A 12444-nucleotide genomic window follows, 5' to 3' on the forward strand; every position below is an offset into this window, starting at 1 on the left:
AATGGTCAGGCTGTGTGATGGAGGCTTGGCCCAGGGTGGTAGCCATGGAGGTGAGGAGGAGTGGTTGCATTCTGGCTAGACTTTGATGGTGGAGTAGCATGATGTGCTCAAATACGGAATACAAGAAAGGAAGCAAAGATGACTGAAAGGGTTTTGGTCTGAGCAATGCGTTGGAAAGCACTGCCATTTTTTTGAGATGATGAAAACTGCAGGAAGAGCAAGTTTGAGGAAAAAAACTAAGAATTTGGGGCTGGTCATATTAAGTTGAACATATCTACAAGGCATCCAAGAGTGAGTATGAAGGAGTTATATCTGTGACTCTGGAGTTCAAGGGAGAAGCCAGGGCTGGGAACAATTTGAAGTTCTAGGGAGACAATGAAGTTTAGGGGGCAGGAAATACCTTCTCCATGCAGGGAGAAATGGTATCTGGAGGGTGGGTGTGGGAAGGTTCTTCTCTGGGGATGGTGATGGTTGAAGGTTAAGGGAGTTGGGGAGAATGATGTTGCCCTTCAGTCTTTCAGCACTGTAAGATGGGTGAAATGCAGCCTTCTCAGGGTGGGACACAGCTGTTTCCCAAAAACTACACCATTGTTGATTCTTTCACCAACCAGCTACCGACTACCTTCTATATATTGTGCCAAGTGCTGGGGATACAAAGATAAATATTGTTTGTTCCCTGTCCCAGAGGACCTCACTGCCTAGCAGAGGAGCAGGTAAATAAACGAATGGAAAACAGCATGATCATTTCTCCAGGAGAACTTAGGAGCAGCAGCTAACCAGCCTTGGGAGCTGGTGATTAGAACAGGCTTCCCCGAGGAGATAATTAATACCTGAGCTGAGTCTAAAGGACGAAGAGGAATGAGAGGCAAATAAATGTGGGTGGAGCTCTCCCAGGGGAAAGTACAAGGGCTGTGGAATGGGGCAGGGAGAGTGTGGCACGCTCACAGAACTGCAAGTGGTTCCATGAGGAGGAGTGTTGAAAGATGAGGCTGGACAGACCAGCAGGGGCCAGACTGTGCAGGGATTGTACACAATGCTAAGGAACTGAAGGTTTGGGGGAATCACTGAAGGATTTTCATAGGATATTGGCATGATCATTTTCTCTTTTTTGAATGATCACTGACTGCAGGATAAAGGATGGCTTGAAAGGCCCAAGATGGGTTGCAGGGAGACCAGTTAGGATGGGACTGCAGGTATCCAGCAGAGAAAGACTGAGGGCAAAGCAACCCCGTGAGGTAGGAATGACAGGGTGGGAGGGATTCAAGAAATCATTAGAAGGTCTTGGTTAATGAATGGAAAGCTGGATGGGGGCAGGGAGAGAGATGAAGAAAAGGGAATCCTCTGCGATGACTCTTGGCATTCAGGCTGGGCTAACTGGGTAGATGGTATTGCCATTTACAGAGCAAGAAAAGCAGGAGGAGATGGCTTGGGAGTGGGAAGAAGTGATGATTTCAGTTCTTATGTCATCATGATGTACAGTGAGGCCTGCAGGATACCCATGTGGGAATGTCCTTGGGCACTTGAGATTATGGGTCTGGAGGTGAGACTGGAAGGCTGGGATGGAGACATGGACTAGGGAGTCACAGGTGTGCAGGTGGTGGGTGAAATCCTGCGTGAGGAGGAACTCGCCTATGGAGTTTATGTAGAGGAAGCAAAGAGCAAAGGCCATGCCACCAGCTTTTGCAAGATGGGCAAAGGAAGAGGATCAGGGAAGAAACTGAGAAGGAGGGACCAGAAAAGACAAGAAACTACAACCACGTAGATGTGCGGAGTGTTGGGCAGGAATGAGCCCCATAGGAGTGCCATGGGAACCAAGAGGAAAGACACCCAAATCAGAATGGGGCCCGGGAGGGTGAATATCTAATTTGTTTGGAGAACAGATTAGTAATTAGCAAGAGTAGTGTACAAGGCACAAGGAACAGCCTGTGAGAAGGCATGGAATTTTTTAAATTTTTTATTTCTTTTTATTTTTTTTGAGACAGAGTTTTGCTCTTTTTGCCCAGGCTGGAGTGCAATGGTGCGATCTAGGCTCACTGCAACCTCCACCTCCTGGGTTCAAGTAATTCTCCTGCCTCAGCCTCCTGAGTAGCTGGGATTACAGGCACCCACCATCACACCTGGCTGATTTTGTATGTTTAGTAGAGATGGGGTTTCACCATGTTGGCCAGGCTGGTCTTGAACTCCTGACTTCAGGTGATCTGCCAACCTTGGCTTCCCAAAGTGCTAGGATTACAGGCATGAGCCACCGCACCCAGCCCGAAGGCATGGAATTATAAAACAACATGATGCATTTGGGAAATCACAAGCATTTCAGTCTGGCTGGAGCAAAGGGTTCAGGATTAAAATTAGAGGGGCTGATGAGTGTGGGATCATAATGGGCCATGGATGCTGAAGTACCCTAAACTTTCTAAGGGATCATTGAACATGTTAAGTTGGAGGCAACATGATATTCATTCATTATTTCTTCCTCAAGCATTCACTGAGCACCTGCTATATGTTTGGTACTGGGGCTCCAGTGGTGAACCGCACATGTGACCCCTGCTTACAGTGTAGCAGGAAAACAGATACTAAACAAATGCTATTTGTGATGAAGGCTTCAGAGAAGAGGTACAGATACTTGAGGTGCCTAACCTAGTCCAGGGTATCAGGAGCTTCTCTGAGGAATGATGTTTAAACTGACACCAGAAGAATGAATGTCACCATTGCTATTAACAGGGAAAGTGTCTGAGTTGGGGGGGGCAGAGAGGTGTGAGGGTAGGGAAGAATATTCTAGGTAGAGGAAATAGCATGTACAAAGGTTCCAAGGTTGATGGTGGGGTGGGGTAGGAGGAAAGAAGCACAGAAGGCCAGAACGGGCTGGAAACCAGGGAGTGAGGGTGTGAATGAGGAGGCTGGAATGGTAGGCAGGGGCTGGATTATGTCGGGAATCGTAGGCCTTGTTAAGAAACTTGGGTCATGTCATAGGAACTTCGGAATCTTTAAAGACTGGGCTTTGCTTAGAGCAGATGGGAAGTAGTAGATTCTCCCTTTGGTTCAGTGCCAACCCAGGACATCAACATGGTGAGAAATGGAGGGGGCCTACAGGAGCCATGCAGGGGCCCCGTTCCCCATCAGCTTTCATTCGACACATATTTACTGAGCACCTGCAACATTCCAGGCACCGTAGAAAGCACTGGGGGTGCAGCAGTGAACCACACAGGCGTTACCCCGCCCTCATGAAGTCTACAGCCTAATGGCTGTGAAGGACATGAAATAAATAGTTACACTAACACTTGTGATGTCATGAAGGAAAAGGAGGGAGAAAGTTTTCTGATCCTATCTTTGGGTCTCATTGAGACAGTCCCTTGGGACTAAGACATAGTTTCTTCTGCTTCTGGAATAAAATGATTGGCAGGTAGAAAGGCAAAATGGTGCAGATCAGTGTGGGCAGAATGCTACAATATATCTAGAAAATAAAAAAGGGGGAACCATGTATATGTCTGTTCGCATATGTCTAGCCTGTCTCCAGAAGGAAACAAGCTGGCCGCAATGACCAAATACATTATCACTTATTTAAAAACAACAACAAAGCCAGGCATGGTGGCTCACTCCTGTAATCCCAGCAATTTGGGAGGCCAAGATGGGTGGATCACCTGAGGTTAGGAGTTCGAGACCAGCCTGGCCAACATGGCAAAACCCTGTCTCTACTAAAAATACAAAAATTAGCTGGGCATGGTGGCGGGTGCCTGTAATCCCAGCTACTCGGGAGATTGAGACAAAAGAATCGCTTGAACCCAGGAGGCAGAGGTTGCAGTGAACCGTGATCGTGCCATTGCACTCCAGCCTGGGTGACAGAGTGAGACTCCATCTCAAACCAACGACAACAACAACAACAACAACAACAACAACACATGTCTTGGGTGTGACAGCAGGGAGGGAGGAGAAGAGGTAGGGAGATTATTGATAACATCTCTTACCACTCTGCCACCCCTCCCAACCTGTGCCCGTCTCCACCCTTCACAGGCCCCCAGCCTACTGAGGAGGCTCATTGCATAAGGAAAAGTAAATGAAAACAGGAAAACCATTTCTGATTAATGACGAAATAAGTACATGCTGCATCCTGTTAGGGTGGGATCTTCCAAACTGGGGAGAGCAGAACTACCTTTCAATAGCCTTTGCGAACACCTGGTCAGAGCTTCCCCTGTTAGCATGAGAAGAATAAGGGGCAGTGAAAATACACAGATTTTAGCTCAAAAGAAGAGTCGAATAACATCTAGAAATATACAGCAGTTGACAGCTGCTTCTTCCAGAAAGGGAGAGAACTAGCATTTAACAAGCTGACACTCTTTGCCAGCTGTTGGGTTGGAAGCTTTACAGACATTATCTCATTATGACTTAATTAAAATATATAATGGAAGTATTGCTGCTATTTTACAGATGAGAAAACCAAATCTCAGTAGGGTTAGATAACTTGCCCAAAGTCACACAGATAGTGGTGGAGCTGTCTTACTCCCAGACCTGTTGGGCTCCAAAGTCTATTCTTTCTATTACATCTTGTTCTACATTGTTCTAGGATAATAACAGTGAGGGGGAGCTTCCTGAATTGCATGGGAGGGTAAACAAAGTTATCCCAGGTCCCTTTCTAATCTCAGAGCTGACGATGCTGTGAGGTCTCCAGGGCAAAATAAAAAGCTTCAGAGACCAAAGTTCAGTGCCTCCAGTTACCTCTGGAGAGTCCATGCTCCATTCATCCATCAGAGTGGGAAAGCCCGCGAGAGGCTGCTAGGCTGAGCAACCCTGCTGTCCTCAGCAAAAGCAGGGTTCTTTTAGGGAAAAAGCAATGGAGACCAGAAAATGACAGGCAACCAGCAGTATCTGCCACAGCAGGGCCCAAGAGGCTTGTCTTGCTCACCTCCAGGGCTCTCAGGCAAGGCAGCCTTCAGCTTGGCAGTGTCAAAGAAACCTTATCAGGCAATACACATTGTCAGGGGCTGGAGGGCCCTGGTGTTGACACCAGGGAACTTCCGGAGCAGACTGGACCTGGTTCTGGATGCCAGTATGTGGTCCAGAGGCCTTCCCATAGAAAGGAGGGTGGCATGTAGGCTAGGAAATCACCAAGGAAGCCAAGCCCTGGTCTCTGTAGAGTCTGGGGCCTACTGTCTTTGGAGAGTGATCTGAAGTTGCAGAAGGGAGCAGAAATGGACATTTACAAGCTTCTGTTGTTTTTCAGGTATCTCCCTCAGGGTCTCTGGGCCCCCTCTCTGTCCCTCCTGTCCACAGTACCATGCCTGGAACAGGTGAGCTTTAAAATGAGATTTCTGAATAACATCAGAATTCTTTTAAAAAATGGGATATTAGAACTGAAAGGTATCTACCTAAGTCAGGCTTCCCTAAATGCATTTCAAAGAATATTAAAATCTGTGTTGGGAAAAAAGGGTTCTGTGATCAAATAAGTCTGGAAAATGCTGAGGAAGCCCAGTTTAAACAAGCGTATTGTTTTGTTTTGTTTTGTTTTAACTGCAGCACTTCTAAGCACTTAGGTGCATAAAATTCCAAAATGAACTGTGTGGAAGGCCCAGGGAAGGCAATGCTTCCCAAAGCAATACTCTAGTCCTCAAAAAGCACCTAATTATTTCAGCGAACTAGACAGGATGATCACATGCCCAAGGGTGGCCAGGACAGTCCCAGTGTCTGCTTCATGTCCTGACATAATTATCAGTAGCACTTCCTTCCACTTTTCTTTTCTTTTTTTTTTTTTTTTGAGACAGAGTTTCACCCTTGTTGCCCAGGCTGCAGTGCAATGGCACAATCTCAGCTCACCACAACCTCTGCCTCCCAGGTTCAAGCAATTCTTCTGCCTCAGTCTCCCGAGTAACTGGGATTACAGGCGTGTGTCACCACGCTCGGCTAATTTTTTGTATTTTTAGTAGAGACAGGGTTTCTCCATGTTGGTCAGGCTGATCTTGAACTCCTGACCTCAAGTGATCCACCCGCCTCGGCCTCCCAAAGTGCTGGGATTACAGGCGTGAGCCACCACACTCAGCCCCTTCCACTTTTCAAAGTGCCTTAGGGTCTTAGCTTGGATGGTAAAATATATGTCACCCTATCCATAGAACACAGTTTGGGAAACACAAACACAAGAGTTGATCCAAATACAAATCTGCTATTTCACAGAGGATGAAAATGAGTTTCAGGAAAGTGAAACAAATCAGCACAGGCCACAGAGCTGCTGAGTTGATGGCCGGGGACCAAGACAGGGCTCAGGTCCCCTCACTCCCAGTTCATTGTTCTTTTTGTTTTTGTTTTGTTTTGTTTTTTAAGACAGGGTCTTGCTCTGTTGCCCAGGCAATGTGGTGACACAATCATGGCTAACTGCAGCCTCGACCTCCCAGGCTCAAGTGATCCTCCCACCTCAGCCTCCTGAGTAGCTGAGACTACAGGTGCATGTCATCACACCTGGCTAATTTTTGTATTTTTTGTAGAGACTGGGTTCCGCCATGTTGCCCAGGTTGGTCTTGAATTCCTGGGCTTAATCGGCCCTCCTGTCTCAGCCTCCCAAATGTGTTGGGCTTACAGGCATGAGCCACCATGCCCAGCTCAGTTCATTACTCTAGTTTCTAGAAAAACAAGCACCTTTTCTCTGTGGAGACTGGAGAACTAGAGCAGCTGGCAATCTTTCATCGTGCCCTCAAGTTCTCTTTCTCCCCTATGCACTTGCCTTTCTTTCCTCCTCTCTTCCTTCTTGTTCTTTTTCTCCTACCGCCTCTTGGTCTGGGGCTGCATGTGCCCAGCCTAGGGTGTGTCCTAGAGTAGGATGATTTTGGCATCTGTCCTTGGATTTGGCAAGTCTTAGACTTGCAGAACCAGCCACACCACTCTCCAGGGCCTGGGCTGCAGAGAGCATTTGTGATGACAGCCCCTCTGGGTGTGGGCAGAAGTTGATGCTAATGAGGCAGGAGGTAGTCAGGTGGGTGTGGCTAGGGAGGGGGTGAGGTCCCTTTGGGGATACACCAGGAAATTTGTGTCTGAGGGGCTATGTCCCGATGTCCCGGGATCCAGCAGCATTATTTCCCCCTTGTTTTTGCCTCTCCTTATCCTCAGTAACGTCATCCTGTTCCCCTGGGAACAACAGCAGGCCTTCATCTCCTGGCTCAGGACTCCACGCCAGCAGCCCCACTGCATCTCAAAATAACTCCAAAGCAGCAGTGAACTCCGCCTCCAGTTTTAACTCTTCAGGGTAAGGTGAAGGGGAGGGTGCAGAGACATCCCAGCAGGGCCAAGGGACATGTGAGAAGCTGAGCCTATGCCTTGGGAAAGAAAGCTTGTCATAGATAGGGTTGGAAAAGAGGAATGGGGTGGCACAGAGAGGACAGAGTGACAGCCAGACTGGACTTTATCCCTAGGGAGTGGAGATTTTAAAAAGAAGCTTCAGTCAGTGAGCCATCCTGGCAAGGAGCTGATGTCAACAAAGCCAAAATTTCCATCCTTACTTTGAGGGTGGAAATTTCCAAACACTCATGTCAGAAAGAGCCAGGTCCTTTGCTGGGCTTCATGGGAACCCAGTTCTCAGGAGGTTCTGACGTGAGCCCAGAGCTTAGGCACAAAGAAAACCCTGGGCTTCAAACATGGCTGACACAGGGAAAGAAGGAAGTGGTGCCAATTCCTGTCTCCCACTCCCAGCTGGGATGCAGTGGGGCAGGCAGCCTCCTGGGCTTCAGTTCATGAAGCAAAGAATCTACTCTAAAAAGTATTCTCAGAGCTGATGCCTTGTGAAAGAGAGATTCTGCCCCGATTCAAACAAAACAGAGATGTGTAGGTTACAGACCTGAGTTTGTCAGAGAAGATGAACCCAGCTGTCCAAATCCAGGCAGTTCAGCAAGGCAGCCAGTTCTTATTGGCCAATTGTTGCATAGCCTGAAACGTTGGAGCTCCTCACCTACCCCTACTGAGAGAGAGAAGAGGACCATATAATATACATTACCAGCTTTAAAAAATTGTTTCGAGGTATAATTCATATACCATAAAATTCACCATTTTAAAGTGTACAGTTCAGTGGTTTTTAGTATATTCACAAGGTTGTGCAACCATCAGCATTATCTAATTCCAGGATGTTTTTATTACTCCTCCCCCCAAAAGCCCCTGTACCTGCTAGCAGTCACTCCCCATTCCCATCTTACGCCATCACATTATTAGCTTTAGGATTGACTTCTTTCTTCCTTCCAGATCTTGGTACCGATGGAATCATCCCACCTACCTCCACTGAGACCAAAAAGTTTCTCCTACTCCACCTGGCCCTGTATTCCCGCTGGAAGGAAGGGAATCATGCCTTCTATATACAGACAGATTGCCCTCAGAAGAGTGGAAGAAAATCTCCACTATCAATGAACCCAGACTCTTGTCTTCTTCAAGAGCAAGGGCCTCCGGAGATCCAAACTGTGATTGAACCAAGTGCAGACTCCTAATGCTCTTGAAATACACAGCCCCTCCTAGGAGCTTACCGTTTTCACCTTCCTTGCCTATGCCCTTGCCTTCTAGTTCCAAATATTTTAGCCAGCTTCACTGTGGCAATAGTCTTTCAGAGAAAAGACTTCTTGCTGTTATTCTCCAACTCATCCGTGGGCTTCTGGGGACAGCCATTTGGCTGGGGTGCCAAACACCAGAAGGGGAGATAATAGTTTTGACTCTGAACTTGGCCACAACCCCTGAACTGATCCCAAAATCTGTGAAAAGATTTGAATCTGATATCTCCACCAAAGCCTTGATGTTTTCTCTGTACAGCTAAGTTTTCTGATGGAATCTTCATCTCACCCCATTTTCTTTTTAACCTCGCCCCCTTTTCTACAATCAAATCCATTCATTATTGCGCCCTCCAGGTCCCCTCCTTTTTGCAGAAGGTGTAAAAGAGCTGCCCTTGGTGGGTGCCCTGGGCATGTTGCAATGCCTGCTGGTGCCCTTCTGTCTGTCCACGTCTGCCTAGGGCTCAGGAGTGCCTGTTCTTTCCCTTCCTCCCTGTGTTTCTCTTTATCCTGTCCCCTCTCCTTTCTCCTGGCAGCAGAAAAGGAAGAACACAAGAGCAAACACACAGCAATGATGGTGGCAAAGTACCTGTATATAGCCCTTTCCCATTTTTTGCATTATGTTCTTAACTCCTTAATGTGGAATTTTCCAGCAAAATGTTTAACTCAGGTGTGATTTTTGAAAATGTCTCTGTAATATTTTATCTTCTTTAAAAAAAGGGGGGGGGGAAATACCAAAGTGTGAAATACTGTGCTACCTTCCAGAGTTCCCACATGGGCTGGGATTTTTTTTTCTTTTTCTTTTTCTTTTTTTGAGACAGCCTGGGCTGGAGTGCAGTGGTGTGATCTTGGCTCACTGCATGCTCTGCCACCTGGGTTCAAGCGATTCTCCTGCCTCAGCCTCTCAAGTAGCAGGATTACAGGCGCCCACCACCAAAAATTAGCCCAGCTAATTTTTGTATTTTTAGTAGAGATGGGGTTTCACCATGTTGGTCAGGCTGGTCTTGAACTCCTGACCTCCTGATCCACCCACCTCAGCATCCCGAAGTGCTGGGATTACAGGTGTGAGCCACCGCGCCTGGCCTGGGCTGGGAATCTTTGTTGACTTCTTTGGGAACATTATCTCTAGAGTCTGCTTTTTTGTGGGCCAGTTTGTAGAGATGTAACGTGAAGCCATTCCAGAATGGTAACTTAAAAAAAAAAAAGACTACATGTCTAGGAAACTGTTGAGATTCAAAGGAATCTCACTGTTCCTAAATAAATGTGTATAGTGATTATGAAAAGTATTCCACTGTTGATAAGAAGAGGTTTAGATTCTTGTTCTGTGCCTTTTTGTTGTTGTGGGGGGCATGTGAGTGCATATAATGAAATGGGATGGCAGAAAATCTTTCAAATTGGGACATTAAGTGTATTACTCCCCAAACTGATGCTAAAGATGACATATGTTATTACAGGGCCCTGAAGAATTCAGAGTTGTTACTCTCTGTAACATAACTACCTTGAGTGCAGAGTAGGCCAGAGATATTGTAAGAGGGAGGATGGTGAATGTTTAAGGTGAAGTCATTTGAAACCTAAAAGGTGGGGACTGAGGCTATTGTCTCATGTCTCAGATACCCTGAACGGCAGTTATTCATTACTCACAATATAAAGCAATAAATAGTTAAGGCAGAGGATAATTTAATAATCACATACTAGCTGGGCTTGGTGGTGTATGCCTGTAGTCCCAGCTACTGCAGTGCCTGAGATGGGAGGATCTATTAAGCCCAGGAAGTCAAGGCTGCAGTGAGCAATGATCATGCCGCTGCACTCCAGCCTGAACAACAGAGTGAGCCCCTGTCTCAAATATACATATTTGTTTCGTATATATATATATATATATGGCTTCAGAATGCATTGTGACTTTTGGTGAAGAGGTTGAAAGGCAGCAAACCTATTCTTGTGGTTTTTCTTAGATTAATACAAATTTAAATATTTACCGTTGGAGCTTGCAGTGAGCCAAGATTGTGCCACTGCACTCCGGCCCGGGCGACAGAGCGAGACTCCGTCTCAAAAAAAATAAAATAAATAATAAATAGTTACCATTACTGAGATAAACGCTGACCTGTGGGAAAGAGAGGCCCTTCAAAAATGTAATGGCTGATGGGGAAAAACTAAAATTGGGATTAAACACTTCTTGCAAGTAATAATATCCACACAGGAAACCTAAATATCAATAATGAAGAGTTAACCGCTCCCTGATGTTTGAATGGGGCTTTAAAAATTCCTATTTCACGTCATGAAGTGGGAGAAGGCCTAATGGTAATGTTTACTTTCTCAAGAAAATATCTAGTTAAAAGGGTCCAGGTATGTAGCAAAGAGACAGCAAGAGGAGCCTTTGGCAGTACTTTAAGTAATTAAGGGGACTGCTCCACCACCCATGACCCCATCTGTGCGTATCTCTGCACACATACACATGCATGCATGCATTCCTCCCTGTATGCTCGTGGATGCTAGAGCTGACCCTTTTCTACAGAAGTCCTGGCTACCTTGACATCCTACTCAGGTGAGTGCTGAAAGCTGATCCTCTGCATTGTCCAAAACTTGGATTTTCATCCATTTGCCCGTGATTTTTTATGAAAGAAATAAACAGAATTGTAGCCTGTTCAGACTCCAGTAGCTTTCCTTGCCAACTAACTTGCACATTGCTGAACAGAATCAAGCCTGAAAGTGAGTAAGGTCACCTTTCATGTCTGCATGATTCTGTAAAATCTGTAATTCCAGGCAAGTTTAACTGAAGCTTGATTCGCCGCCTCAACATCTAACTAGGGACAAGAGAATCTAAGGGCAACCACCAGTCATTGCCAAGGGAGGAAAAAAAAAAGATTGTTGCTGCTACATTTCAAATTGTATTTTTTTTTTTTTTTTTTGACGTGGTGTCTTGCTCTGTCACCCAGGCTGGAGTGCAGTGGCACGATCTCGGCTCACTGCAATCTCCGCCCCCCAGATTCACACCATTCTCCTGCCTCAGCCTCCTGAGTAGCTGGGACTACAGGCGCCCGCCAACACGCCCAGCTAATTTTTTCTATTTTTCAGAAGAGACGGGATTTCACCATGTTAGCCAGGATGGTCTCGATCTCCTGACCGCGTGATCCGCCCGCCTTGGCCTCCGAAAGTGCTGGGATTACAGGCGTGAGCCACCGCGCCCAGCCGAACTGTATTTCATACTCTGATGTTTAGTTGACTCAAAACAGGTGGGCCCAGCTCTGGGCTCTTAAGACAAAGTAAGGACTTTTGGTCTGACTCAGAGACTGAGTTTATTAACCCTAGGACTCAAAGCAGGAACCCTGGCCGGAGCTCCCAGGTTGCCAGGGCTCCTCGTGTGCTCTGTGTGGCCCCACCATAGCTCACCTGCTGACTCTTCTGCCTCTTCCTTCTGTGGGGGGAACTCCTTGCAGTTGAGGCTTTTTTTTTCCCTGTATCCCTGTGGCTAACGTTGTGACTAGCACATAACAGGCAGTTATGTTTTTTAAATATAAAATTCCCTTTTTTTCCCTCTAAATTTTTAACGCCCTTCACTGAGATAGGAGTTGTGAATACAGGAGAATACAGTGCAAACCTGCAGGAATTTTTAGGTAAGTGGAGGCAGCATATCACAGTGGTTAAGGGCATTGTCATGCCAGACCCCTATTGACTTCAGGAGGGATAGCACCAGATTCAAGAGGCCAGAGACCAAGAGCCAACAAATGCGACATAGGATTTGTTGAGGGGAACTTACATAAGAGGGATCCAGTGGCAACAGGCTGGACAGGAGAACCATCACTGCCTGCAGAAAGCACGCAGTTTACATGGCACTCTCATCTAACACCCTCCCACTAACAACCTCCACCTGGCAACCTTCATTTACCCCAAAACAAAGGGCCTCAGCCCCCTGTACGGCCCATGTTCCAAGGGCTGGGCCAGGGGCTCAGAT

The 12444-nt window shown here is 46.7% G+C and overlaps 1 protein-coding gene across 4 annotated transcripts in view; it reads left to right on the top strand.

The window, feature by feature from the left end:
- Nucleotides 1–11277, top strand: part of POU2F3 (POU class 2 homeobox 3) — an 82894-nt gene extending 71617 nt beyond the window's left edge. For 3 of the 4 annotated variants that reach the window (XM_055355375.2, XM_055355374.2, XM_055355376.2), the window contains 3 exons: nucleotides 5210–5276; nucleotides 7081–7216; nucleotides 8203–9477. In XM_055355375.2, coding sequence (XP_055211350.1) covers nucleotides 5210–5276; nucleotides 7081–7216; nucleotides 8203–8242 — 243 coding nt within the window. In that variant the 3' untranslated portion in view covers nucleotides 8243–9477. Of the gene's footprint in view, nucleotides 1–5209; nucleotides 5277–7080; nucleotides 7217–8202 lie in introns of all 4 variants that reach the window. The other variant, XM_004052288.5, reaches the window with a different exon arrangement.
- Nucleotides 11278–12444: the final 1167 nt, after the last annotated feature.

This window comes from Gorilla gorilla, chromosome 9, assembly GCF_029281585.2.
Source record: "Gorilla gorilla gorilla isolate KB3781 chromosome 9, NHGRI_mGorGor1-v2.1_pri, whole genome shotgun sequence".
NCBI lineage: Eukaryota > Metazoa > Chordata > Mammalia > Primates > Hominidae > Gorilla > Gorilla gorilla.